This window comes from Ovis canadensis, chromosome 14, assembly GCF_042477335.2.
Source record: "Ovis canadensis isolate MfBH-ARS-UI-01 breed Bighorn chromosome 14, ARS-UI_OviCan_v2, whole genome shotgun sequence".
In the NCBI taxonomy this organism is placed as follows: Eukaryota; Metazoa; Chordata; class Mammalia; order Artiodactyla; family Bovidae; genus Ovis; species Ovis canadensis.
In genome coordinates this window covers 58672354-58699056 of record NC_091258.1, presented here as the reverse complement: position 1 = coordinate 58699056, position 26703 = coordinate 58672354, and the positions used below count along the sequence as shown (strand labels likewise).

The following is a 26703-nucleotide window of genomic DNA, read 5'->3' as shown; positions in this document are numbered from 1 at the left end:
TAATTTGCCTCAGTCGCTAGCTAGAGGATAGGAGAGACTGGCCCTGTCTTTTACCACTTGTGGTCCATCCTGCCCCATCCAGCCCCTCCTTCAGTCCTCTGCCCCAAACCATCAATTAAGATTCTTACAGCCTGTGACCTGTCAGAGGTCTCTTTTTACCCTTCATCATTCACTCTGGAACCAGAACAGGATTTGAGTGAGACAGATCTGGGTTCTACCTGGACCAGAGGTTTTGCCTCTAGGCTCATTTCTGAATCGGTAAGATAGGGTCCAATGGCCTCAACTTCTGGTGTGGGGGGCCTTTGTGTCTGAAGGTAGAGACACCAGGGGCTAGGCCTTGCCTCTCGGCTGAGTAGTGCCAGGTATGTAACTATTTGTCTCCATCTCATGGTGTAACTGAGAATTAAATGAACATTTGGGTTTGCTGGTGACTCAGGCGGTAATGCACGAGACGGGGGTTTGATCCCTGGGTCAGGAAGAACCCCTGGAAAAGGAAATGGCAACCTACTCCAGTATTCTTGCCTGGGAAATCCAATGGACAGAGGAACCTGGTGGGCTACAGTCCCTGGGGTTGCAGAGTCAGACACAACTGAGCAACTAATACTTCAGACCTTGGCAGAGTCTGATACATACTTGGTCCTCACTATATGACTTTTTTCCTCCCCTGATTTTTTTTCTGCCATAATAGTAACCTTTATTGAATATTTACTCTGTGTGGGCCGTTTCAAGTAGCCACCTTTATTAATTCCTTGAATCCTTATAGAGTGGTTCTCAAAGTGAAGTCCCTGGACAATCAGCATGAGCATCACCTGGGAACTTGTTGGCCGTGTACTCAGCAGACTCATGGCAGGTGGGCTGAGTTTCAAACTGAGGGTGGGGTCCAGCTTTCTGCTTTTTAAGAGTCCTCCAGGAGATTCTGATGCAGCTAAAGTTCGAGAAAACTCACTTCTAAAACTCCTGAAAGATCGGTGCTATTCTTTGTTTTCCTTGACCACTCTGTGAGGCATACAGAATCTTCGTTCCCTGACCTGGACTTGAACCTGCACCCTCTGCAGTGGAAGCATGGAGCCTTAGCCACTGGACCACCAGATAAGTCCCTGACTGGTGCTATTCTTATGCTCATTGCACAGAAGAAGCTGAAGCTCAGAGGGGTTGAACTGCTCTGGGTGACACGCCTGCTAAGTATCAGAGGTAGGATAGGGCCAGGCCACCAGTTTGTCCTTGGAGCCCCCACACTGGATCCTGATGGTGCAAAGCTGCTTAGGAATCCCAGGTCACGTTGGTGTCTGTGGCCCCAGAAAATGGATCATACGCCTCTCCTACCGCAGCGGGATCAAAGTGTTACAGGAGGCTCTCGCCACTCCCAGGGCCCTGCAAGGACAATCACAGCCACTTCCAACCTTTTATTGGGGCTCTATCACGCCCCAAATAAATATAATACATTAAACCCAGAGCTGAGGGAATCGTGCACCCCAGGAGGCGCCCCCACAACCCCAGACGGGCACAATAAGTTAGTGGGGGGCCTGCCAAAGGCCGGGCCAGCTCCCTGGCAGGGCAAGCGACGGCAGCTGGACTCGCACACGCTGGTCTAAAGTGCATCTCGGTTCAGTGGTCCCCGTGTCTGTATGGCCCCTGGCCAGGCCACTGGGAGGGGTGGGCGGGAGGCTCCTGGTCCTCACACTGTGCCAGCAGTGGCCACCGAGCCTCTGTGTCTATCTGTCCGTTTAGGAGGATGGCCGTGTGTCCTCAGGAGAAGCTGTCGTCAGGCTGTGGCTGGGAGTCGAAGGGAGGGTCTGAGACGGTGATGCCTTGATGTAGCTTCTCCAGTGAGAACTTCATCTGCGGGGAGAGGTGGGCAGGGTGGGGGCTGAGTGCTGGTAGGGGTGATATACCCCCACTACCTGCAGCTGAGGAACTGGCCAAGGTCAGCCTGTGCTGAGAGAGGAGCCTTTCCGCATCCAGTCTGACTTCTCACAGGCAGAGAATGAGATGGTTGGGTGGTATCACCGACTCAGTGGACATGAGCTTGAGCAGACTCCGGGAGATCATGAAGGACAGGGAAGCCTGGCCTGCTGCAGTCCATGGGGTCGCCAAGAGTTGGGCATGACTGAGCGATTGAACAACAGACAGCAACAAGGGCAGTACGTGGAAGGGGCCCAGATGGCCTGGGTTCAGGCCATTTTATGGGATAACCTTGGGCAAGCCCCTTAACTGTCCTGGGTCCCTCAGCTGAGACACTGGTCAGTAACATTCCTACATCATAGGATTACTTCAGGGATCTCCCGGGTGTACGCCTAGGACCTGGCACACACAGTGCTGGGTGCATCTTAGCTAGTCTTACTCCCTGCCATGCAACCTTGGGAATGTCTCTGCCTCAATGTTCCTGTCTGTTACATGGCAGGGGGTGGGAGGGGTGGAGTGGTAACAAGAGCATCCCCCTCGAAGGCTGGCCATGAGAAACAAATCAGATGGTCATTTTAGCTCTTAGAACCGGCTGGCTCAATCAATGTCTATTGTTAATTTGTGTAGTCAATTCCACACCCTTGGCAGAGGAATATAATCAGAACTGAATTCAGGATGGGAAGGCCCTGACCTCATATCTCTGAGCGATGGCACACCAGCCTCAATGACCCTTCGTCCCTGTCCTACACAGCCCTTCTCCTTCCTCCTAGCATGATTTCAGGGTGCAATGAGGCCCCTAAAGGTGAACCTCAGCATTACCAGAAAGGACTTTTAGCATCACCCAGCAACGTGGGCTATGATGCCCTTGGGCACCCAGTCAAGGCCAGATGACCCAGTGCCTGGCACCTGTGCTGACCCACCACATTTACTGAGCACCTGCTTGGCAGGATCCCACTAGTAACAGCAAACACAGGCAAGGCATTTACATGAGCTGGGTGCTACTCACAGGATAACTCCTTTCTAGTTAATACTATTTTCTGGCCACACTCCACAGCATGTGGGGCCTTAGTTCTCTGACCAGGGATCGAACCCACAGCCCCTGCAGTGGAAGCTTGGAGTCTTAACCACTGGACCACCAGGGAAGTCCTGGATGCTAACTCCTTCAATCCTCCTGGCAGCCTTTGAAGTAACACGGATTATCATCCCATTCACAGAGGAGGAAGCCAAGGCCCCAGCAGTGAAGCCATGGGCACAAGGTCACAGGTCAGAATTTGAACCTGGCTGTCTGAATAGACACTGCCAGCAAACTACAGTGGGTGTCTGGGGCAACCCCTCCTGGAAATGAGATCCCTAATTCTTGGAGAACCTCTTTCCCACCCTCACATGGCCCCTTAGTCACCTTGCAGGCAGGAAGGGGTTTAGGGACCACGCCTCGTCTACCCCTGGCTTTTGTGACTGGTTGGGGTATGGGCACGTGACCCAGTAGCCAGTGAGAATGAGCTCCTTCCTTTGGCTGCTACCTTGGAGCTGCAGGTACCATCCTGGTCAACCTGGGATGCCCCTGAAACAAAGCCAGCCCTGGGGGTGGGCAGAGTCAACAGAAGGTAAGAGAGACTGATTCTTATTACTGGATCCAGCCATGCCTGAAGTCAAGACATCCTGGCCTTCTTCCCCAGGATGAGAAGCAATAGATTGTATCTTCCATCTCACTGATTTCTCTAGCAACCCTGGGAGGTGAGGACTATGAATGGCTTCCTCATTTAACACAGGAGGAAAGCGAGGCCCGGATGCATTATGCTGCATCTCGGGACATGACTGCAGGCCCCCGCAGCCCACGCCGCACCTCGTCCAGGAGCTCCACGGAAGCCCGCAGGATCTGCCTCCACTTGTGCACCTCGACGCTGTGGAACTGCTTCTGCAGGGCCAGGATCTCTGCCCACTCCGTGGCTGTCTGGGGGAACTTACTGTGGGGAAGACAGGGCCCGAGTGGGGTCTTGGCCTCCCCCACACCTGCCCAAGCTCCCAACCCCCTGGGGCTACCCACTCACCCCTTGGCCAGGGCCAGACTGTGCCAGGACTCAAAAGTGTGAGCTGTCCTCTCCAGGGACCAGAGGCGGTAAAAGAGGAGGACGTTGAGGGCAATGAGGACGATGAGGCTGGGGAGACGAGGTCAGAGGTCAGGGGTCACGATACCAACGCTCCCACAAGTGGGGGGCACCCACTTGACCATACCTTAAAGGGGCACCATGACTAGCCCTCTTTCCAGAGGGGGAAACCAAGACTCAGACAGGGTGAGTGACATGCCTGGGGTCACACAAGCCAAAGCCAGGGTTCAAACCCAGCTGGCCTGATGCCTGAGACCATAACTGCTGCTCCGGTCACCTTGCTGGGGGAGCCGGGGGCACAGAGTAAGGAGAAGGGGTTGCAGTGAGGGAGCAAGACACGGGGGAAGGGAGGGCAGGATGCAGGACCCTACCTCACACAGATCCTGAGAAGGCAGAGAGAGGGGGAGACAAAGAGATGAGAGCTGCCCAGCCTGTCCCAGCCACACCTTGACCCCCAACCCCAGCAGCCCCAAGCTGAGCACGCCACGCAGCCCCTCATGGACCGCTGTTACTGGCCAACCAAGGCCCAGAGGCTGAGCGTGAGGCCAATCTCTCACTGCCCATGGTCTGGCAGGAGCATGGATCTCATTTCCATCTCCTCAGAGCGCCCTGTTCCCAGCTCAGGCCCGTACATGTGGGACTCCCCTACCAGGCCAGGATACCCCCAGGCAAGGCCTGTGTGCAGGTGGGTCCCCCAGCCCAGGCCTCTGTGAAGGTGGGTTCTCCAGCCTAAACCCACTGTGGGTGGGGGGTGATCTCAGCTCAGAGTCCTCTGCTTTTCCAGGATGTCTTCCCCAATGACCCACTGGCTGGCCTGGAGGAAGCCTTCCCCGGCCTCCCAAGGCTTCCTTGTCAGCCTCACCCATTCCTTCCATCACAACCTCATCCCTCTGATCTGGTGCCAGACCTGTCTCGCCCCAGGACTGCTTGTCACTACTGTGTCCCTCGTGTGACACAGCTCAGGGCTGAGCACAGAAAACCTGAAACCTCCATGCGTAAATCTCTCCTGGCTCACCTAACTCCACCTCTCCTGGGAGCCTGCTCCTCCAGCTCCCCGGGTGAGGCCACACCCGCTCTGACCACTACCCCAGAGCCCCAGGGTTTCCACCTCCCTGTGGGGACTACCTCTCCATGACAAACTGAGGGATACAAGCTGAGGAGCCCTCCTGGGCACATCCCAAACATCGCCTCCTTAACCCTTGCTGTGGGGTGAGCCCACGCTCCCACGTAAGCAGAGGCCCGGACAGGCCAAGCACTGGCCCAGGGATGCACAGCCAGGGTGCAGATCCAGGCCTGTCTGATCCCCCCAAGCCCGGCCCCCTTACTCACACAATGCTGATGAGAACCAGGGCGCTGGGGGTGCCCGCCCCGGGGCCCTGGTCCACAGACGGTTCGGAGAAGCGGGAGCTGAGGGAGCCTGTGGGGGAGCAACTCCGAGTCAGATGGGCTGATCGCTACTCACCCCAGCCAGGCCCCCAGCTCCTCCCCGGCCCCCCGCCAGGCCCGACAGAACCCACCCGAGGTGTGCATGCCAGTCCGGGCACAGGGGTCAGGGTCTGGGTGAGGGGTCCCATCACCGTGAGCCCTCCAGCTCAGAGGCCGCTTCCGCCGGCGCAGGCCGGACAGCAAGCCCCGCGCATCCTTCCCGCTTTCCTCCAGGGACAGCTTCTCGGCCTTGGCGAGCTCTCGCTCTGCGGACACAGGAGAGGGCTCTGCACGGCCGCCCCAGCCCAGCCATGAGCCCAGCTGCAGCCCGTCCGGGCCCCTGCCCCCTACCCAGGTGGTGGAAGTAATCTTCGATGCCGCTCCACGAGTTCTTCTCAATGAGGGACTTCACGAGGCTCCAGGGCTGCTTCCGGTAGCGGATCTCGGAGGACACCCTGGGGAAGAGGGCGGAGGGAGGCGGTCAGGGGCTGACTGCAGCCCACTGTCCCATTCCCCAGGGGGTGCGTGCCCTCTTCTAATTCAGCGAGGGCCCCATGTCACCCACACACAAAACACACACCCCCACCCCGGCAAGGGTTCCCTGTGATCCCCACACAACACCCCACTCAGCCCGCAGCCCCTTCTCTGTCCACACCCGTGACCGTGGCAGGTCTCCCACCTTCAGTGCTACCCCAGCATTGCCCACCCAGACTGCCATCCTAGCCCGCACCTCACCCTTGAACCCCTTCCACCCTGCGGCTGTGTCCACCCCCACGCGGGGGTCTGAGAGACACCTCAGCATGTCCCAAGCTGAGCTCCTGGTCTCCCAAGCTCTCCCCGCCTTCCCCTCCTGGTTAGTGGCGACTCCGCCCTGCTGGTGGCTCAGGTCAACCACCTCGGGGTGTTCCTGACTTCTGCTCATCTGCCGGGGTGGCAACCAGCATTCTGCGGCTGACTCGAGACAGGGAGAATGTGGCAGGGGGCCCTGGGACCACCCGGGTGTCAGGTGGCGGGGCCAGGGCGTGGCTCACCTGAGGCGGGCCTTGTTCCGGGCAAGGCCCAGGATACAGTAGCGGTGGGCAGTGTAGAAGTAGTCTTGGTAAGGGATGCCCTGCGTCAGCACCTCGGAGTCCACCACACACCCTCCCGCCTGGGGGCCGCGCCGGAACAGCGTCTGCAGGGTCAAGGCGGGAGCCAGGAGTCAGCACCAGCCTCCCTACCCCGACCCTCGGCCCCCCACCTGCCGGCCACCCTGCCCGGCTCACCTGTGTCTCCACCACAGAGGCACTCTTGGGCCCCAGCGGGTTGTTGATGGGAATGGTGTAGGTCAGCACTCGGCGCTGGTGGCACTTGCTGTCCCCGCTCCAGGGACTCAAGGTCACGTCTGGCGGGTGGAGGGGCAGAGTCAAGACACCATTCTCCAGTCCTCTGCCCTCAGGCAGGAGGAGACCCAGCCTTTTGCGGAAGGTTCCAGTTCTCTGGAGACTGGCTCCTAAACCCGCACCTCCTCCCTGCTCCCACCCCGGTGTCTGCCCCATCTTCCTTCTAGATGCTGATGACCCCTGGAGCCAGGGCCTCTCTCCTGCCCATACTTCTCAGCCCTCCTGGGCCACTGCATCCACTCTGCAGCCCTTATCTCCATGCTACCAGTCCTGGTTTCTCCCCTGAGCCTGAGACCTAGGGTCCTTCGACCTCTTGAAAACCTCCCCCGGAAGTCCTCAGGACCCCGCACAGCCACTGGCCTCCCCAACCCCTGAAACATGGCCCTCTTCACTGGGCCCCACCGTCCTTCAGGCTCCCTGCAGAGCCTTGGGCCTCATCCTGGACACTATCTATTCACTGACTGCCTGAGCACTGTCCTCGTTCATCCCATACTTGCTGTTCCAGGGCACCTCTCCAGCCTCCCCTTGAGGTTCTGGCCTCCATCTCCAGCTCTGGTCCAGGGGGAGCTTCTAACAGCCAAGGCTGACCCTGTCCCTCCCTACAACACTTTATGACTCCCCAGTACTGCTGGACAGTCTGAGCTTCTCAGTCTGATGTGCCACTCTCTCCAGAGTATAAGCATAGTTTGGGGGGATTCGAGAGCTCCCAACCTAAGGCAGTCTTACCCATTCTGCAGAGGATGCTGCATGGCTCTTTTTCATCAATCAAGAAAAGACACAGGCCTCTCCCCTACTTGAACCTCTTTCGTAGCTTCCTGAGCTCCCTGCTGGTCTCCTGGTCAGCCCTTCTGCCTCCCCTGGTGCTGTGGCTTTCCCCCTCCACACCTGGCCTCGGGGGCCCAACCCCAAGGGCCTTCTCCCAGTGCCTGCCTCCAGCTCCAGGAGCTTTGCAGGCACCCTGCTGGCCTCCCTGGACTTCCCCTCTCCCACCCGTCCCATTTCCCTAGGAAAGTTCCTCGCTTAGGCCTTAGTTTCAATTCACATCCTTCCAGCATCCTTTCCTGATACCCCCTAGATCACAGCCAGCCCTCTGATATACACGCTTATGTGTCCGTATCTCTTCACTGCTGTTCCCACTGGACTCGAGTTCATCTGTCCTGGGCTCTGCACTCGCCTGACAGAGCAGTCTTTAATTCATATTTATTAAATGGCTTCCTATCTGCTCCTGTTCTAGGCGCTTCCCCAGTACTGACTCATTTAGCTCTCACGAGCACCTGACAAGGCAGATAGAGCATCACACCCGCCCCACATGGAAGAAACTGAGGCACAGAGGAGGTCTGCCCCTGGCCCGAGGCCACTCAGCTGGTAGGAGGTGGAGCCCCTCTGGTCTCAGAATCGCTGCTTTTCACTCCCTGACCCACCGCACCCAACTTGCTTGGCGGCTCCTGCCGGTCTCCTGGCCTGCTCCTCCCCGCGCCCTCCCCTTGTACCCCAGCCGCCTCGGCCCCTGACCTGTGAACTTGCACTGCCGCAGGAAGTCCTGCAGGAAGGGCGAGTCTGAGAAGAGCATCTGCTGGAGCCGCTCGGCACCCACGTGGAAGACGGAGTTGATGAGGAGACGGCCGGAGAGGTCAGGCAGCAGGGCCGCCAGGTCGGCTGGGCGACAGAGAAGGACAGTGCAGGGGGCTGCCTGCATTCCTCTGGGTCCCTTGTTGGGGGTGCTCCTCCCCACTCCCAGGCCTTGTGGGGCGGTCGGGCAGCCCTGTCCTCCGGGACCAGAGTGGACACTGACATGGAGCGACTCTGCTCCCTCCACCACGGGATGGCTTTAGGGTGGGCGTGTGCCCCAAGCCAGACAATCAGAGCTATCACTGTGGGTTGAAGGTGGAGCACACACCTAGGCCCACATACTTGGAGTCCCAGTGACAATGGGGGTGGCCCTGTCATAAGCCCAGCCTCAAGCTCATAACCTTGAGCCTTTGGCCACGGTGATTGGTTCAGGGTGTGTGCGTGTGGGCATGCACAAGTGTGTGTGACCCAGGCCAGGCCACGAGCCACAGTGGTGGGCTCAGGGGTAGGCCAGCTCTCCAATCAGAGCCAACCCTAGAGCTTGGGGCAATCACTGGGAAAAGCAGGCTTTCTTTCCACTAGGCTTATCCGGCACAGGGCTGGAGCTCTCTCTGCCCCCACAAGAGTAGAAGCTGCCTGAGAATGAAGTGGGCATGCAGAAAATGGAAATGCTGCTGCCGCTGATGGAAACAAGCCAACACTTACTGTCTGGCCCAAGCATTCTACATGTATTAAGCCATTTAATACATAATGGCTTATGTATAACGGTTGTCTCTTCGTGACAGCCCTATGAAGTAGGCATTATTACTGCCAACCCATTTTTCAGATAAGGAAAATGAGGCTCAGAGGTTGAATAATTTGCCCACATCACACAGCTGGGAAGTGGCATGGCCAGGATTTGAGCCCCAGCCATCTATGGGGCTCTATCTATGCCTCCTATCCACCTTGCTAAGCTGCCTTCAAAGCAGAGCAAAATACAGACAGATTTCCAACAAGAACACGTGAATGCCTTATCTGCCTGTGCTGTGGATTTCTCAGTCCTGTGAGCCAGCAACTCTCTTGGTCAGCCCGTCTGAGTAAAGTCTGTCTCGTGTAGCCAAAGCAAACGAGTCAGGCCACCTGCCTCACCTTCCTCCCCCGTGGACGAGGAGGAGTTACTTGTGTCTGTCAACAGCTCCTCACTGGGCAGCAGATCCAAGGGGCCCAGGGAGGTGGGCCCGTCAGGTGGGGTGGGCTCTGCGCTCGGGGGTTCAGCCACCGGGGTCACGGTCTGGCTGGAGGAGGCATCTGGCTGGCTGTCTGTCTGCTCCTCCTTGTCCTCCTCTGCCTGCAGAGAAAAGCTTAATCCAAGCTTGTCCCTTGGGTGCCCACATCCACCAGAAGGCTTCAAGACTGTAGGAAAACCAATGCTGGGGAGGTTGTGTGTACCGAGAGCTCACAGCTGAGTGGCGAGAGGCGCTGGGGCCACCCGGAGGAGGACTCCTCCCAGCTTCTCAGTCAGGCGTGTCTTGGATGGCTGGGCCATAAGCTTTCTTATGCCTGTCCTGCCCATGCCTCATCTGACTGCACCCACCTCATCCATCCATCCATCCATTTCTCTCTCAGCTCTTCTCTCTCTCCCCCTTTCCATCTATCTACCTGTCCCACCTCTGTCTGTCTCTCTCTTTCCCTACCTGTACTTGTTTTCCACACCCATCTTCCCAGCTCCATCCCATTCCTCCAGCCATCCGCTCACTCACCCCTCCAGCCACCTCTTCTCTGTCCATTCCCTGCTGGTGCCCTCAATCTGGGAGTCCGTTCCTCTCCCCAGCCCCACCCAGCACCCTCCTCTCTCCTCTACCCGCCTGCTCACCCCATGGTCTGCATCACTGCTGGCCCGGGACAGGTTGGGGGTGCTGCGGCCACGGCGTGAACCTGCGGGGCTTGGCTCCTGGCTGTGGTCAGCTGCCCCCGAGGGGGTGATGTCACTCAGGGCAATTACATCGCCCACATCCTTGGGGCTCCTGCAGAGAAAGAGAGGGAGTGAGACCACTGTGATCTTTGAGATCCCACACACCTTCCTGGTCTCCCAAACTTTTGTACACCCACCTCGGTTCACCCAGGATTCCAGGAGCTATGGACACAGTCCCTTGTGTCTCCTCCCAACCCCCCGGAACCAGCCACCAACCATCGACTCACCCTAGGCCATTCAGCTGCAAGGGGCAGACATAGTCCTCGTCCTCGCTGGTGAGGCCCAGCTCTGAGCCGTAGCACTGATGCACCAGGTGCCAGAGCTCGCGGGGACTTAGAGTCTGGATGGGCAGGACATTGGGTTGGCCTCTGCCTTACAGTCAAAGCCCTTCCCTCTCACCCACACCAGCCTCAGCCGCAGCAGTTCCCCCGGTGTCCACAAGGGGGAGCATGACTTCCCATCGCAGACCTCTCTCAACCCACTGGGTAGGAGCCAGTGTACTGGGGAATTTTCCCTTAGGTCCTCACAATACTTCCACAGCTACAGGTTAAACTTCCCAGCTTTACAGAGGAGAATATGAGGCCCAGAGCGGAGAAGTTGTGCTTGAGGTCAGCTCTGAAGTTTAAACCCAGCCAGACTCCAGAGCCGATGCTCCCACCCGCCATGCAGTCATGCCCCCAACTATCAATACTTCTCCCAGGCGTCCTCAGGAGGTACCTACTGCTAGAGTGGCTAGATGAGACTGATGAGATAGTAATGTTAATAATAGTAGCAGCAGCAGCAACTGACATTCACTGAGTAGTTACCATGTGTCAGGCATTCTTCTAACTCTTCATGTGTGCCAACTCAATAAGTCTTCAAAACAATTCTGTCAAGTAGGTGCTAATATTATCATCATTTTAAGATAATGACAATGAGGCACAAAGGTGCGTGTGTGTGTGCTCAGTCGTGTGACTCTTTGCCACCCCATAGATTGTAGCCCACCAGGCTCCTCCGTCCATGGGATTCTCCAGGCAAGAAAACTGGAGTGGGCTGCCATTTCCGACTCCAGGGGATCTTCCTGACCCACAGATTGAACCCACATCTCTTTCATCTCCTGCACTGGCAGGTGGGTTCTTTAGCACTGGCGCCACCTGGGAAGCCCCACAGAGGTGGCGTAACATCATTCAATTAGAAAGTGGAGGTACTGAGGGGATCCCAGAGTGTTGGTTCAGCCCTGGAGCTAACCATTGGACTGCACTGCCTCCCAAGAGCTGATGTGATGGAGCACTTATTCTGGGGCCAGCTCAGGTGCTACAAGGAAGGAATGGTCCCCATCTGATGGATGGGGTTCAGTGACTTGCACTCAGTGATAGGGCTGAACTCCATCCCCAGCAGTCTGGCTGCCCTCAGCCTCCCTGAAGACTTTGATGCTGCCCTGTCCCTCCCTCAGGCTCCTGCTCCAGGACTCTTTCCTCTGAGGATGGCCACAGCTGCAGCCCCCTTGGAGGACAGGATGTGAGTAAGCCTGTTTGGGCCTTCTGAGGTGCTGTATGCCAGCAGTAGCAGACCCCAACATCTATCCACCCTCCCTTCCTGCCAGCAGGACCCTGATATGTCTGAGGTGAAAATCTTCCCCAGCCCCAGCGAATTAAAACTGGCTTATACCAATTCATTTTTTTATTTGCCATATAACCCATATAACTCTGCAACCACAGGTGATGATGTGACCAAGTTTTAGCCAAAGAAATGTAAGGAAAAGTCTGCTGAAAGGGGCTTTCCCTTCCTGATAAAGGAATGCCCACTTTCCATCCATCCCTTTCTTCCTTCACGTTTGGGATAGTTAAGTGAGGGCACGACATTTGGAGCTGTAGCAGCCACATTGCAACCATGAGGCAATAAGCACGTGGACAAAACATCAATAACAGAAGGATGATAGTGTGAAATAATGGATAAGAGTTTGGGTCCTGAATGACGCAGGGAGCCCCCAACCCCTGCCCCTTCCCGGGATTGCCTACCTCCATGCCTCTTGTTACATCGGCATCAGTGTGATTAAGTGGACTCTAGAACCTGACTACAGTCGGTCAGAACCCCACACAGCCACAGAAAAGCATATGTGACCATGGGCAAGGCTTTCCCTCTGTGCCTCCTTGGTGGAATAAAGATAACCATATTGCCTCGAAAGGTGGCTGTGATGATTAAGTAAGTTAATTCACGGAAAGCTCATAACAGTTCCTGGCACCCAGTAGCTCTGTTAAGTGTTAGCTATCATTATTACTACCTGAAGTACTTCAGCATCTGTTTGCTTAAACCATTGTCTGGTTGGGTTTTTAGCTGCTTGCTGCCAAATTCATGCTACATAAACTCATTCAACCATAATGGGCATTCCAGGACAGCCCACTCAGAGATGGCCCATAACAGACTACCAGAACATGATAAGTAAAGGTCTAAAATCCCTTACTCAAAATCTTTGGGGGTAAAACTTGATTCAAAATTAAGAAACTTGGAGATATAAGAAACATTTTACAGTGCCTATACTGTGATACCCAAAATTTCTGTATTATATTAGTATCCAGTAAGTGCAGAGTCTACCAGAGGTTCTCAAAGTGTGGTCCAATTTCTGGGTGTCCCCTAGACCCTTTTAGGGAATCCATGAGGGAAAAATTATTTCCATTAAGTATGATAAGTGTTAGTAGCATAAGATATTAGATATTACTTGCCTTTTCCACTTTTATTCTTTCATGACTATACAGTTGGGTTTTCCCAGAGACTGTGATATTATCATTGTTCTGGTGGCTAAATCCAAGTGTATTTGTGTATATTATGTTTAAAAAGCTCCCAGTTTCAATTTCTAATCCAGTATATACTGACAGATATATTGCACTTAAACCAAACCTCCTTGGAGTCTATAATTAAAGAGTGTAAAGGGTTCCTGAAACTCTGGTTTGAGAATCACTGGTATATTCTATACTGGATACTATAATTTTATGTTGAATCACAGTTATATTTAAGATTGACCCCAGTCATACACATAAATATTTTGTGGCCCATTAATTGAGACAAATACAGACCTGTGTTATAGAAGAAGCACACAGGATGTTTTAGAAGCTTAAATTAATTCAAACTGAAATTAAATTAAAAATACAGTTCCTCAGTCACACTAGCTAAGAGTTCAACAGGCGCGTGTTGTCAGTGGCTGCCATATCAGACAGCATAGCACCAAGTTCTGTTAGACGGTGCCGACAGGGATTGTAAATCTCCATGTTAGCTCAAGTCAGGTTTTGTTGCCAAACATACCCTAAATCTCCCCATTTTCAGAGCTTTTTTTTTCCTTTTTGGCCATGCAGCATATGGGATCTTAGTTCCCTGAGCAGGGATTGAACTCATGTTCCCTGCATTAGAAGCTGAGAGTCTTAACCACTGGACTGCCAGGGAAGCATTCAGAGCATTTTTGATTCGCTGGTGGTTACTAAGGGGCCGTGGGTATGCATTTCTTGTGGGCGGGCTATGGCACTGGAGCCCGTGGAGGCCCTCTGGGCAGTGGGGGGGTGGCCTATGGAGAAGCTACAGGTACGCTGGACCTGTTGCCCATGAGGAAGAGCTGGAGGGGTCCCCCGAGTCCTAGCATCCCTGGCTCCATGGTCCCCCCTCCCCCGCCTGGCCTCTAGCCCCCTTGTCCAGGACTCGCCCAGGCCCACCTTTTCAAGCAGCGCATTCTGCCAGAGGCGGAAGATGAGGAGGAAGCAGCGATCTCGGGCCCCAAAGGAGGTGAAGAAATGCTGCAGGAGGGAGAAGGGTATGAGCGGTGGGGGAGACACCAGGCCAGAGGGAGGGGGAAGCTCCACCTGTGCACGCACTGTGTTCCCGGCTCCCCAGCCCGAGGTAGCTATTCAGTCATTCCCTCGCTCACCCCACAGAACGTCGGTTCTGTGGCCAGCCCAGCAACGGTCAACTCTGGAGTCCCAGTGATGAGATGACCCTAGCCCTGCCCCGGGACTCACAGTCCAGGGCAGGAGACAGGGTCAGCTTAGAGTGGCTGGGCTGCTCAGGGGAAGCCCAGGGCACATACCCAGACTCCGATGCCCACTTAGAAGTGGCTAACAGATCCCCTTTTAGCCAAGAAAACACAAAGATAGTCTGCTGTGAAGCTTCCCCTGCCTATTTCTTTCTCCTGTCTGGGCCACTGGTGTGAGGCAGCCATCTTGGACCATGAGGCAACAATCATGATAGATGGAGCATCAGGGAAGGCTTCCTGGCAGAAAAGGCCTCTGAGCTGATAGAATTTGTCTATTAAGACTATCCCTGGGCAGCTGTGTGAGGGGAGACTGCAGGGCTTGAGTCAGGGGCAGGTGCAGGGCTCCAGGCTAGAGACGACGGGAGCCCAGACTGGGGCTTGAGAGTAACGAGAACGGGTATTCCCTGCGAGGAGTTGGGTGTAGAGTGAAGAGGACTCTGGGTGGCAGGGAGGAGAGAGGAGTCAGTGAAGAGTGGGGACCCAGGACCCCTGTTCGCTGCTCCTCTCACTCACCTTCTCGTTCTCCGTGCAGATCTGGATGGCATTGGGGATAAGCTTGGCCGTCTTTTCCTTCTTCAGACACGTCACTTCCTTCAACTGGATGGAGATCTGAGAATGAAAGGTGTGTCAGAAGGGGCCAGGCCACTGCCCACCCTGGGGCCCTCCTCGTCCCGGCTGGGCCGGCTCACGGTTGTCTCCCAGCGGAAGATGTTGCTGTAGAAGCAGATCCAGTTCTCGGAGAGATAGAGGCGGCCCTGGAGGAGGATCTCGCGCTGCAAGGCACAGGAGTAATCTGAGAGGCCGAGAGGAGAGACGGGCAGACACCCGAGTCACAGGCCGGCCTGGCCGGGCTGGCGCATGCGGGGGGGGCCAGGAGGGCAGGGCTGGGGGCTCAGGGCCTGGCTGGGGCGGGGGGCGACGACTCACCCACAATGAGGCGTTCTGCTTCAGGGAGTTTGCTGAACAGTTTCCGGAAGTCCTCGTTCCGTTGTTTGTACGTGGGGCTCAGCATCTGGGGGACATTTGGGAGGTAAGAACTGGGACGGATTTTCACACCCCTCAAATTCTGCCCCCAGAGCTCCTAGCATCAGTCTCAGCCAGGGACAGCCTCTCTGAGGCTTCACTGTTCTGGCTCCCACTGCCCATAACACAAGAGTAACCATGATGAGAGCCATTTACTGATTGCTACAGAAGCCAGGCGCTGTTTCAGGTACCCACCAGCATCACTGACTCTCAGGGAGTGTTCCTGTCAGTCTAGTAAGGCGGGTACTGTTTCTCAAGGACAGAGCAGACCAGAGAGGTTAAGCAACTCACTCAAGGTCACAGAGCATGTAAGTAGCCGCCCGGGATGAGACCACCCCCCCAAGTCTCCTGACCCCAGCGCCCACTCTCTGACAGTGGCAGCCAGCGGCCCCTGGGCCTAGTACCTGTCCCCCTCCCTCATCCCTCCGGCAAGGCCCCCGCCCAGATACTTACACTGTACCAGCTCTGCATCTTCTGCAAGAGAAAGCAAAGGAGTCAGAAGGAGCCCCCGCAGCCCCGTCCTCCCACCCCGCCCCCACCCCACCTGAGCTGGCACCAACCTTGCTGTTGCGGATGAAGTTCCGGCTGCCCAGGCTCTGGGTGCTGGGTGTCCCGGGCACCCCACCCTTCTCTGAGGAGCTATCCGACCCCTTCTCCACCATGGTGCCCGGTTCCTGCTCAGGCGGGGGTCGGCTTGGGGGCAAGAGCTGCAGGCGCTTACGGAGGGATGGAGAGCTGCTTGGCGTGCTCCGGCCAGAGTGGGGGGTTGTGCTGGAGGGAGAGGAAGAGGGTTCTTATGAGGGGAGGTAGGCTGGGGGATGGTGATGGGCCTGTATGGGGGGGTCCCCCTTCAGCCCACTGATTCTCACCCACCCACCCTGTTCCACCTCCTCGCAGAATGATCCAGAGCAGACCCCCCAGCTCCCTGTCCTTGGTGAGTTCATCTATAACCCAGGGGTAAGAAACACATGTCATCTTCTTGTTTGGAGGGTTAAACAAGTCCATACGTGTAAAGGGCTTCTAACAGAGCCTGGCACAAAGTGAGCTCTCAGTCACGCCTGTTGTTTTTCAAACTTATTCATTCATTCATATAATAAATATTTATTGAACAAATACTTTCCACTCAGTTACCTGAGCTAAAAACCTAAGCTGCTTCTTCTTTCCTACTTACTCTTCACTTTTAATCTGTTAGCAGGTTCCCCTGCTCCAGCTCTAAGATCTGTTTGCATTGTTTCTATGTTGCCTACTTCCTCCTGCACCAGGACCTGGCCCAGCCTCCAGGCTCTCCATCCTGGACATCTCAGCAGCCTCCTCCCCAGTCCGGTCAGGGCCCCCCTGTCTAAGCTTTCCCCACTGCTGCACTTCACTCCAGGGGAAGGCAAGGTCCTCACCCCATCCCCTGCTCAGGGCTCGCTTCTCTAAGATGCCTCTCCTCACCTCTCCATGTAAAGCACATTCCTCTTCCCAAGCCCTTTCCCTCTCCACCATTCTCATCTTCTCCTGCACTTCTGTATTTTCTTGTTTCAAATCCTCCCACACCAGCAGGTGCACTTCACAGGGGGAGAGGGTTTCGTCTCCAGGTGCACCCCCCTGCCCAGAAGGAGGCCTGGCACACAGCAGGTGCTCTGCAAGCTTCTGCCCTTGTGGACTGAATGAGTGATTCAGTCCATCTACCCCATCCTACCCCACCCCCAAACTTGGATTCCACCACGTGTATGCCTTGCCCGACCCTTGGCAGCCTGAGCCCACTGCAGATCTCAGTTGGGCCACTGCATTGTGTGACCTTGGGCAAGCGTCTGAACCTTTCTGGGCCTCGGTTTCTTCTCTAGTATAATGGGACTACTAGCAACATCCACCTCACAGGGTTGTCTAGAGGAGGACATATATACATAAAGCCCTCCACCTGGAAGGCACCTTTATTAAGAACTGTCAGACTAAAATGGAGCACACAGCCCTGCTGTCAACGCAGCCCATTTGCTACCAAAGTGCCATGTGGACTCCAACAGGTATCACACAAACACCCCAGCCTAGCCCAACTGACCCCAACTCCAGCCATTCACTCTGAGTGCGCACCGAGCCCCTGCCCTGCACCAGGCACAGAAGGGGGCAAGACAGATGCCCGCAGGGACCTGGCATTCTGACTAGGGAACAGGGATGATCAATAAGAACAGGTAAATGAGGATGATGACCTCAGACACTGGTCAGTGCTACCAAGCAGCGCTGCTCACGGGAAATGCCCAGAAGCGGTTAGAAAGGCAGAGTCTGGGACCCACTGCAGACCTCCTGAATCAGGAAGTGGGGGTGGGGCCCAGGAGACTCTAATGCAAGTTCAAGTTGGAGGACCCCAGAGATAAAGGAGGACTAAGTTGGTGGGGGCAGGGCAGTGTTCAGGGCACACTTGAGCTGAGCCCCAAGGACAAGGATCTGGCAAAAGGCCGGGGAAGGCTGTTTTAGGGGCAGGAACAGTGAGTTCCAGAACAGGACTGAGCTTGGCAAGGCTGAGGAGGAGTGAGGTGGCCAGGGGGTACTGGGGAAGGAGGATGGGAGGCCCCAGGCGCACCCACAGGCCCTGTGGGCCCTGGGCAGGAGTCTGGGCTTTCACCCTGAGAGCCCTTATGGGCTGGGGGAAGGGTTTGAAGGAGCGGTGATCACATTCCCCTCTTGCCTCATCTTCCTGCCTCTCCAGCCTGAAATGACCCCCTGGAGAAGAAAATGGCTGTCCACTCCAGTATTCTTGCCTGGAGAATCCCACAGACAGAGGAGCCTGGTGGGCTAGAGTCCATGGGGTCACAAGGAGTCAGACATGACTGAAGTGACTGAGCTCAAGACCTCCACCCCTCCTAGACTCCTGCAGCCGCAGGTCTGAGGAGGGTTCCTGCAGACAGGTCCAGCACATGCAGCCAGGGAACGGCCTGCACCCCCAGCCCCCAGATCTTGCTCTGGGCAGGACAAAGAGGAAGTGCTGACACCCTGCGGCTACCCCACCAGGCAGGCTACAGCAGTGGAGGGGAGGGGCCTCGCCATGGTGACAAGGCTGGAGGGACTTGGAAGAGAATGGGGTTCTGTCACTACAGACATCTCACCTCCGGCCTCCCGGGCCTAAACGAGCCAACAGCTCCCTCTGGGCAGAGGCATTTTGTGCATGGGTGTGCTCAAAAGGGAACCTCCACATGGGTCACACATAGCCAGGGTCCCAGGCAAACCGAAGTTCCCCACAGTTCTAAGACGTCTCCCCTACCCCTCACCCCTACACACCCAGCAGTAATATCACAGGTATATTACAGTCACACACGATGCCCCAGAAGTCACACAAACACCTGCATGCATGACAAAGACATGAAGCTGCAGAGGGTGACAGAAACAGAAAAGTCCCAGGTACGTTCACACATACAGCTCCAGGGAAGTTCTGGAGGAGACTTGAAAGTAACATTTCCACAGTGACAGAGAGGGCCACACAGTGAAAGAACAGTCCCAGAGGCCCCCAGCTAACACGTGCACCACCCAGGTAAATTAAGTCCAGGCTCAGCTCAGTTCTCATGGCACTCCCCATCAGGAGCGGAAGACAGAGTGAAGACCTGCTCTTACGTGGCACGAGATGGACGTGGCAAATGCTGTTGCCGAGGGACTGAGAGTCCTACACACAAACAGCCATGAAGGACTCAGGAACAACGCAGCCCCGGAAGGCTGTGGACATACTTCGACAACACAGTGGCCAGGGATTGAATTTGAAATCATGGGTGGGACATGTCTTATACACAGGAGAACTTTCATAATAATGTCAGCTATTATTATTATTCCCGATTGTCACAGAGGGAGGGTCCAAGGCTCACTAAGAGCCACAAGGGGTCTCTCTCTCGGATTCTTCACACACCCTTCTCACACACAAAGCCCCAGAGGGTCCCAGCTGCTCAGATGGAAGCCAAGGGCGTACAACAGTGTCACAAAGGGACACACACAGGAACTTTCACACAAAGGTGGAATCAGACGTAGATTTAAGGTACAACCCCAGAGGCTTTCACTCATACTCACCAAGGCCGGGGCCAGACAATAATGTCACACATGGACACTTACATTTGCACACTATGCTAATAGTACAGAGGTAAATTACAAGCACACACAGAGGTGAAAGTTCACAGCAGCAAAGAGCCCCTGACACAGGCACACACACTACAAAGTCACAGCTGAACACACAGGCAACTTACAGTGACACCTGGGGCCACAGATGGAATCCAAGATAATAAATTCACACACACAGGCACACGGCCAAGGAGGGCCACAGCTGTTGCTGCACATTAGGAGGCTGAGACACACGTACACATACTCCAAAGTCACAACTAGACACGCGGCTGTCTGACGGAATGAGGTACAGTACACACACACAACCACGTAAAGTCACAGCCACACACACAAAGCCCCAGACACACACTACGATCCCAGTCAGACACAACACGCGGAGCTTACAATACCGCATGAAGCCACACACACACACACAGAGCCAGAGGATAACAGCTGCCTGCACACCAGGAACACAGATAGGCATACACACGTCCAAGACACCTACAATGCATAATCTAGAATACTCTGGGCCGGGACAGGGACTAGGTCAATTCCGTGCTCAGGACCCCAGAGGATCTGAGGCACGCGGCCGGCCGGCCACGTAGAAGACCCCATCCGAGCAATCTCGAGACTTGAGACAGACCAGAACAGAGGGGGCTCAGACCTGGACAGGCTGCTCCCGGGCCTGCCCCGGACTCACGGGCCTGGGAGCCCGGTAGGCGGGGGCTCGTCTCCGCCCAGCCTTGACCGCAGGCCTGAAGACCCGGGTCAGCCTCGCGCCCACTCCTCACCTCCCAAGCAGCTGCAAAGGAGGCCCGGGGCGCTCCCGGCGGGCCGCGCTCCTAGCGCGGTGAGCCCGGGACCCCCAGCCAAAGCTCCGCCAGGCTGGCGCATCTCGTCCAGGCAGTGCCGAGCAGACCCGGGGGGCTACCCGCCGTCAGCGCCCCACCCCCGAGTGCACCCCTGGGCCCCGGAGGCCTCCCTCCCCTCCCCTCCGGCCAACCCCGGTGCACAAGTTCCTGGACTTTGGCTGCGATCGCGCCACGCCGGGCCGAGCCCGTGGAGCCCGCGCCCCAGCGACCCCCCAGTACCTCCCCGCGCCCCCGCCCCCGCCGCGGTCCTCACTCGAACATGGATGCGGCGCGGCGGGCGCGCCCAGCCGCAGGGCAGGGACGGGCCGGGCTGTGCGGGGCTGGGCGGCGTTGGGCGTCCCCGCCGGTCAGCCGCCTCTCCTTCTTTGGCTGCCGTGCCCCCCACCCGCGCCGCAACCCCGCCGCCCTCTGCCCGCACAAAAGGCCGGGCCGCGGGACGCCGCCGCGGCGTCAGCTCCGCTTTCCTGCCTCCGCCCCGCGCGTCACGGCGCCGCCCCCCGCCCGCGGGAGGGGGCTAGAAGGGAGGGATCTGCCCTGGCGGGGGCGCGCTGCCGGGAGGGATCGGCCCTGGCGGGGAGGGGCCGCTGGGCCTCGAGGCAGAGACTCAGATCCCCGGAGGGAGGAAGGGACCGGAGGGGAGGCGGGAAAGCGGGAGGTGAGAACTAGAGGGAGACCCGGGGGGGGGGGGGGGGGTGCTGGTCAGAGGCGAGGGAGGGACGGCGGGGACCGAGCGAGATCCCAGGGAGGAATCCGATGCTGCAGGGAGAATTAGAGATGGAGCGACGGGGCGCAGGGGCAGGAGGAGCGAGACAGAGGTCGAGAGGGGCCTGCGGGGTCGTCAGGGCCCGGAGAGAGCAAGAAGAGGGGCGCAGAGAAACAAAGAGACGGAGGATCGAAGGAAGGAGACAGAGAAATGGACCGGGGAGGGGGAAAGACCGAAACGGAAAAACACAGAAACAGACTCGATCAGAAACACAACTCCGCCGTGGTAGCCTGGGCACAGGCCGGACGCGCTCGCCTGGTACCCAGAGAGGGATCCTCCGCTCCAGTGAGGCCTCGGGCAGGGCGCTCTACGTATCCCCCCTACTCCCCGCCCGGGGCGGAAACTGAGAGAGGAGGCGGGGCTGGGGATGGGAGGGAGATTCGGGGAAACGAGGTGTTGGGGCAGTGGGGACGCGGGGAACCGCAGCTGGCGGGAAGGAGGTGGGGCCCTAGGCCGCCTCCCTCTCCGCATCTCTGAGCGGCGTCTCTGGGGACCCCTTTCAGTGCCAGCCCCAGTCAGCCATGACGTCGAGCAAGTCACCTCAGTCCTGGGAACCCCACTAACTCTGTGATCAGGGTTTTCCCACAGGACAGGGTTGGGAGCGGGGCAGGCGGGAGTGCTCCCCTTTTATAGAAGGGGAAGCCCCGGCCTCAAAGATGGGAAGTGAGTCGCCAAGGTCACTGTTGGTGAACGCGGTCCTCCACTGATGCCCTGCTGCTGCTGCTAAATCGCTTCAGTTGTGTCCGACTCTGTGCGACCCCATAGGCCGTCCCTGGGATTCTCCAGGCAAGAATACTGGCGTCCCTGGGATTCTCCAGGCAAGAATACTGGAGTGGGTTGCCATTTCCTTCTCCAGTGCATGAAAGTGAAGTCGCTCAGTCGTGTTCTACTCTTAGCGACCCCATGGACTGCAGCCTACCAGGCTCCTCCGCCCATGGGATTTTCCAGGCAAGAGTACTGGAGTGGGGTGCCATCGCCTTCTGATGCCCTAACCCACCTTTATCTCTGCAGCAGCTGCCCGGGTCTCTCAGTGTCCTGGACTCCTCCCCTGAGAACACAGATACGGGTGCAGAACCTCACAGCTCCTGGCCACAGGCCCCCCAGCTCAGACTTGCTTCCCACCCCTCTCCAGGACAGGCTGTTCCTGCCTCTTGAAAAAAAAAACTCCATTCCCACGGCTCTTCCACACTTGCACCCTTTCCCTCCTAAAACATCCACTGACTTCTCCATTTTGGTGGGTGTGTGCTCAGTCACTCAGTCCTGTCCAATTCTTTGCAACCCTGTGGACTGTAGCGGACAGGCTCCTCTGTCCATGGGATTCTCCAGGCAAGAACACTGGAATGGATAGCCATTCCCTTCTCCAGGGGATCTTCCCCACCCAGGGATCGAACCCACGACTCTTGCATCTCCTGCATTGGCAGGTAGAGACTTTACCAATAGCCCCACCTGGGATGCCCATTTTGGTGGGTGGAATGCCCCAAATTTCAGCCTTTCTTGACCCCTCTCTTTCCCTCTAGTCTCTCAGCAAACCCTGTAGGCTCCTCCTACAAAATCTATCCAGTTTAAACTCTTCTCCCTCACTGCCCCAACCCTGGCCCAGCCTCCATCCTCTCCCTCCTGGACCATCACACAGCCTCCTCCCTGGTCTCCCTGCTGGCTCCCAACCCCTACAGCCTGCTCCCCACACACAGCCTGGAGGAGCCTGTAAGGTCTAAGCCCTCCAGCACAGAGCCTTCTGGCTGCACCTCAGTCCAGCTAAAAGCAAAGTTGCCCAAGACTCCGCTCTTAACTTCTCTGGCTCCCTCTTGTTCACTGCCTCTAGCTTATTCAGCCTCCCTGCTGCTGCTCTGACTCCCCAGTTCCGGTTCCTGCCCCCAGGCCTTTGCACTCCCTTTCCCTCTGTAGGAAAGCTCAGTTCTTGGACAACTGCCTCTCAAGTTCAGATCTCTGGGTCAGATCCCAGTGAGGCCCTCCTCCCACCATCTCCCTCTGTCTCACTGTTCTCTTTCTTTGTATTTCTCTTGGCCTGTTTCTTCTTTTGAAATACTTAAAAAATTTTAATTAGGGAATGTTTATTTCAAACAGGAAAAATACAAGAGTTACCTTGGTCCCCACCAAGCATATACAATAGATGTGGACATTTTACCATTTTCGTACATTTTTCTATCCTTTTTCTGCATCAAGATCCATCCACAAACAATATATCCTGTTGTTCAAAATCTTTTTAAAAGATACACAATTAGGCTCCTACTATCATTTTGCAAGCTGTTTTTCTCCATCATCTTTATTTCTGAGATTTCTCCACATTAACACACAGAGCCCTACTTCATAAACTTTAACTCTTATCCAAATGTTCATTGTTGGAAAAAAACACAATGGACATTTCTGTTAAAGGCCAATGTAGTTCTTTCCCCCTACAGCCTTCAACCTCCTTGTTCCTGTCTCCTTGTGCCAGAGGTAGTGTTTCTTTGTAGTTTTGTTTAAACTTTTTTTTTTTGCCCATGAGCTGCAACAGGAAATACCTTTTATATTGGTCTCCAAGTACACAATTAGAAATAGAATAGGCCCTCATATCTGCAGGTTCCATGTCCATGGATTCAACCAATCAAAGATCAAAACAGAATTTTTTTTTAAATTCTGGGAGGAATACACTTGAAACTAAGACAACATTGTAAGTTAACTATACTTCAGTTTTTTAAAACTGGATAGATAATATTATATTAATTTCAGGTATATAGCATAATAATTTTTGTATAAAAATTTTCCAGAATAGCAAAGTGATAAATTAGGAGTCTTAAGATTTCCCTGGCGGTCCAGTTAGGACTCAGCACTTTCTGACTCCTGCTTACTGCTGGTACTGGGTTCAGTCCTTGGCTGAGGAACTGAGATCTCGAAAGCCCTGTGGCTTAGCCAAAAAGAAAAAAGATAAACGGCAAGGATGTACTGTATAGCACAAGAAACTATATTCAACATCTTATGATAAATAACCTGTAGTAGAAAATAATCTGAAAAAGAATAGATACATATATGTATGTATAATTGAATCACTTTGTTGTATACTTGAAACTAACACAACATTATAAATCAACTGTGCTTCAATTAAAAAAAATTTTTTTCAGAAAGCAAATTTGAGTTTGCTGCCTGGCAACTGTTTACATTGTATTTGGAACTTTCCTGGTGGCTCAGACAGTAAAGAATCTGCCAACAAAGCAGGAGACGCAAGAGACACGGGTTCAATCCCTTTGTTGGGAAGACTCCCCTGGAGTAGGAAATGGCAGCCTACTCCAGAATTCTTGCCTGGAAAATTCTGTGGGCAGAGGAGCCTGGCGGGCTACAGGCCACACGGTTGCAAAGAGTTGGACACGACTGAAGCGACTAAGCACAGCGCAGCACGGAAACCTGTAAGTAACCTAGAGGTATTCTAAACAGGAGAGTGTGAGTAGGTAATATGCAAATACTGCACCATCTTATGTAAGAGATTTGAGCATCTGCAGCGTTTATCCACAGGGGTCTTAGAATACTCCCATGTGTATGAAGGGTCTGCTACGTATGTAATGTCACAAAATTGGTAGGAACCTACACTTGTTCACTGCCTGCTACACTGTGTTATTTTCTTCTTATTATTTTTTACACTGTGTTATGTTCAGTTCTCTCCTGATTCTATTTGGGGGAAAAAAAAAGTGTTCACTGCAATGTACATTGGTTTCATGGTCCTTAAGTGGGTCATGACCCAAAGTTCGAAAAACACCAGTTGGTGAGTATTTGCCTCTGGTCTTAGTAAGCAGTGCTCAGCTGAGCATAGCTGATTATCCCAACACATATTCCAGTTTTTATCTGCATATATTTCACAACTTCCCGTCAGGCCCCTGTGGGGCTAAAGCCACATTCTAACTGACCTTCAACCCCCCACCAGGACAGTGTCAGCCACAGGGAACCCACCTTTAAGCTTGAGTCCTGAGAGAGAGAACCCCTCTCCCATCCCACCACCTAGGTCTGACCTGTCCTGGGGCGAACTCTCCGGGTCTGGGGTCCTCGGCAGCTGCAGGCACTGCGGGGGTGGAGTGCAAGGGGGTGACTCCTCATTGCTGGCTGGTGTTATCTGAATGGTGGGCACCTCCAGGAGCTTCCAGCGCTTAGGGGCTGGGCCCTGGACTCTGCCACCCTGTGCCTCCTGGCTTGGCTCCTCGGCTGGGGGCACCCGTGAGTCCTGGGCACAGACATCCTGGGTCAGCAGGGGTGTACAAGGCAGCAGGGGCAGGAACTCAGCCATGCGGATAGCTCTGCCACCCAGCCGGGGGTCTAGGGGAGAAAGAAGAGGGGAAGGGGAGAGTTCCCATGCAAACCCTGCCCCTCACCACCTCCCGCTGCCCAGTGGGAGGAGGGGTCAGCTGAGCCTCAGAGCATAGCATGGGGGTCAGAGAGATCTGGGTGGGATTCCCATCTCGGCCAACATCCTCCCTTGTGACCCTGGTTCCTCTTCTGGAAGCTGGATGGCCTGATGGACCTCTGAGGGTGGTTGGGCAGTGTCAGGGAGCTCTGACAAGTGGAGGGCTAGCCCAGGGTCTGGCACACGGCAAGTGGTCAGTGAACTCTGTTCGTGCCCCTGGACTGGGGTTTATTTTTTCCAGCGTGAATGCACTGCGGTCAAGCCCTGGGTTCTCTATACGCCCGCCACACCAGCTCCCTTCCCAATACACAGGGCCAGGAAGGAGCCAGGTCTGAGAGGGCCCCAGAGGCCCAGGGGCCTGAGTAACGGCTGATTAAGGCCAGGATTTCCCTTCCCTCTTTGCTCAGCAATTGCCCCTCCCAAGACAAACAAAGGGAGGGAACGAGGCCAGTTCCTCCCGTTATGATTGTGATAGTGGAGGCTGCATGGGTCTGGGGAGATGAGATTAGTGTCTGTCTGTCCTCACTGCAGGACACGGTGAGAGGTTCTTGGCACCCTGCTGCTGGTGGGGGGGAGGGACAGGGGAGGATGACCCATGGGACCCAGAGAGGGTTCCCCCTGGTTTGGGAAGAACCTGACCCTTACAGGCCAGGCTGGGACCCCAGAGTCCTTCCCAGACACCCCAGTGCCCCTACCTATGGCTTCGCCGTCCTGTCCTCACAGCGTGTGCTCCGGCTCCTAGGGTTAGGGCAGGGGACCAGGCCCTATTCTCTCCCCCGTGAGTCCTGGCTGGGCCAGGGAGTCACGACCTTGTCAGGCGGAATAGAGTGTCCGGCTGGAGTCAGGTTCCCCTCTGGCCAACTGTTCCCGGGAGAAAGGGCTGAGCGGGGGTGGGGGTGTTCCGACCTCAGAGGAGGCCCTTCCCTCTCGACTCTGCCCTGGGGCTCTGCGGCTCCATCTTTCCTGTTGGCTGCAGCCAGTCACCGTGTAGCTTCTGTCCCCATTTCTCCCCCAGCACTGCTCCTCCAAGCCCAGACGCCACCCGCAGGCGGCCAGGTCTGACACTCATCCCCGTCCTCATCCTCCCGCCCTGCTCTTAGCGCCGGGAACCTTCGCGACTCCAATTCCTTCCTTCTGGTGGGTTCTCTTGGCACTCCAGGGCACCCCACTGACAGCTCCTTCTCATGCTGTGCACAGCTCTGTCTCCTCCACCCGACTGGTAAAAGCTGGCATTCCCCACAGCTTAGCTCTTTTTCAATTTCGTTACATGGTAA

The 26703-nt window shown here is 55.7% G+C and overlaps 1 protein-coding gene across 4 annotated transcripts; it reads right to left on the bottom strand.

Annotated features, from left to right (window-relative positions):
• Nucleotides 1–1388: 1388 nt before the first annotated feature.
• Nucleotides 1389–26647, bottom strand: GRAMD1A (GRAM domain containing 1A). Of its 4 annotated transcripts, XM_069550387.1 has the most exons (20): nt 26125–26647; nt 25041–25341; nt 15912–16122; nt 15805–15825; nt 15256–15340; nt 15018–15121; nt 14842–14937; nt 14012–14092; nt 10562–10674; nt 10236–10386; nt 9512–9710; nt 8327–8470; nt 6698–6816; nt 6464–6606; nt 5784–5887; nt 5525–5698; nt 5337–5424; nt 3951–4058; nt 3746–3866; nt 1389–1839 (listed from the first exon to the last, which is right to left on the bottom strand). In XM_069550387.1, exons 2-20 carry the CDS (start codon nt 25310–25312, stop codon nt 1747–1749), a joined length of 2427 nt encoding a protein of 808 aa, XP_069406488.1. In that variant the 5' UTR covers nt 25313–25341; nt 26125–26647; the 3' UTR covers nt 1389–1746. The 4 variants fall into 4 exon arrangements, with proteins under 4 accessions (XP_069406488.1, XP_069406487.1, XP_069406489.1 ...); XM_069550386.1 differs by lacking the exons at nt 25041–25341; nt 26125–26647 and adding an exon at nt 21242–23314; XM_069550388.1 differs by lacking the exons at nt 25041–25341; nt 26125–26647 and adding an exon at nt 21305–23314.
• Between the last annotated feature and the right edge of the window lie 56 nt (nt 26648–26703).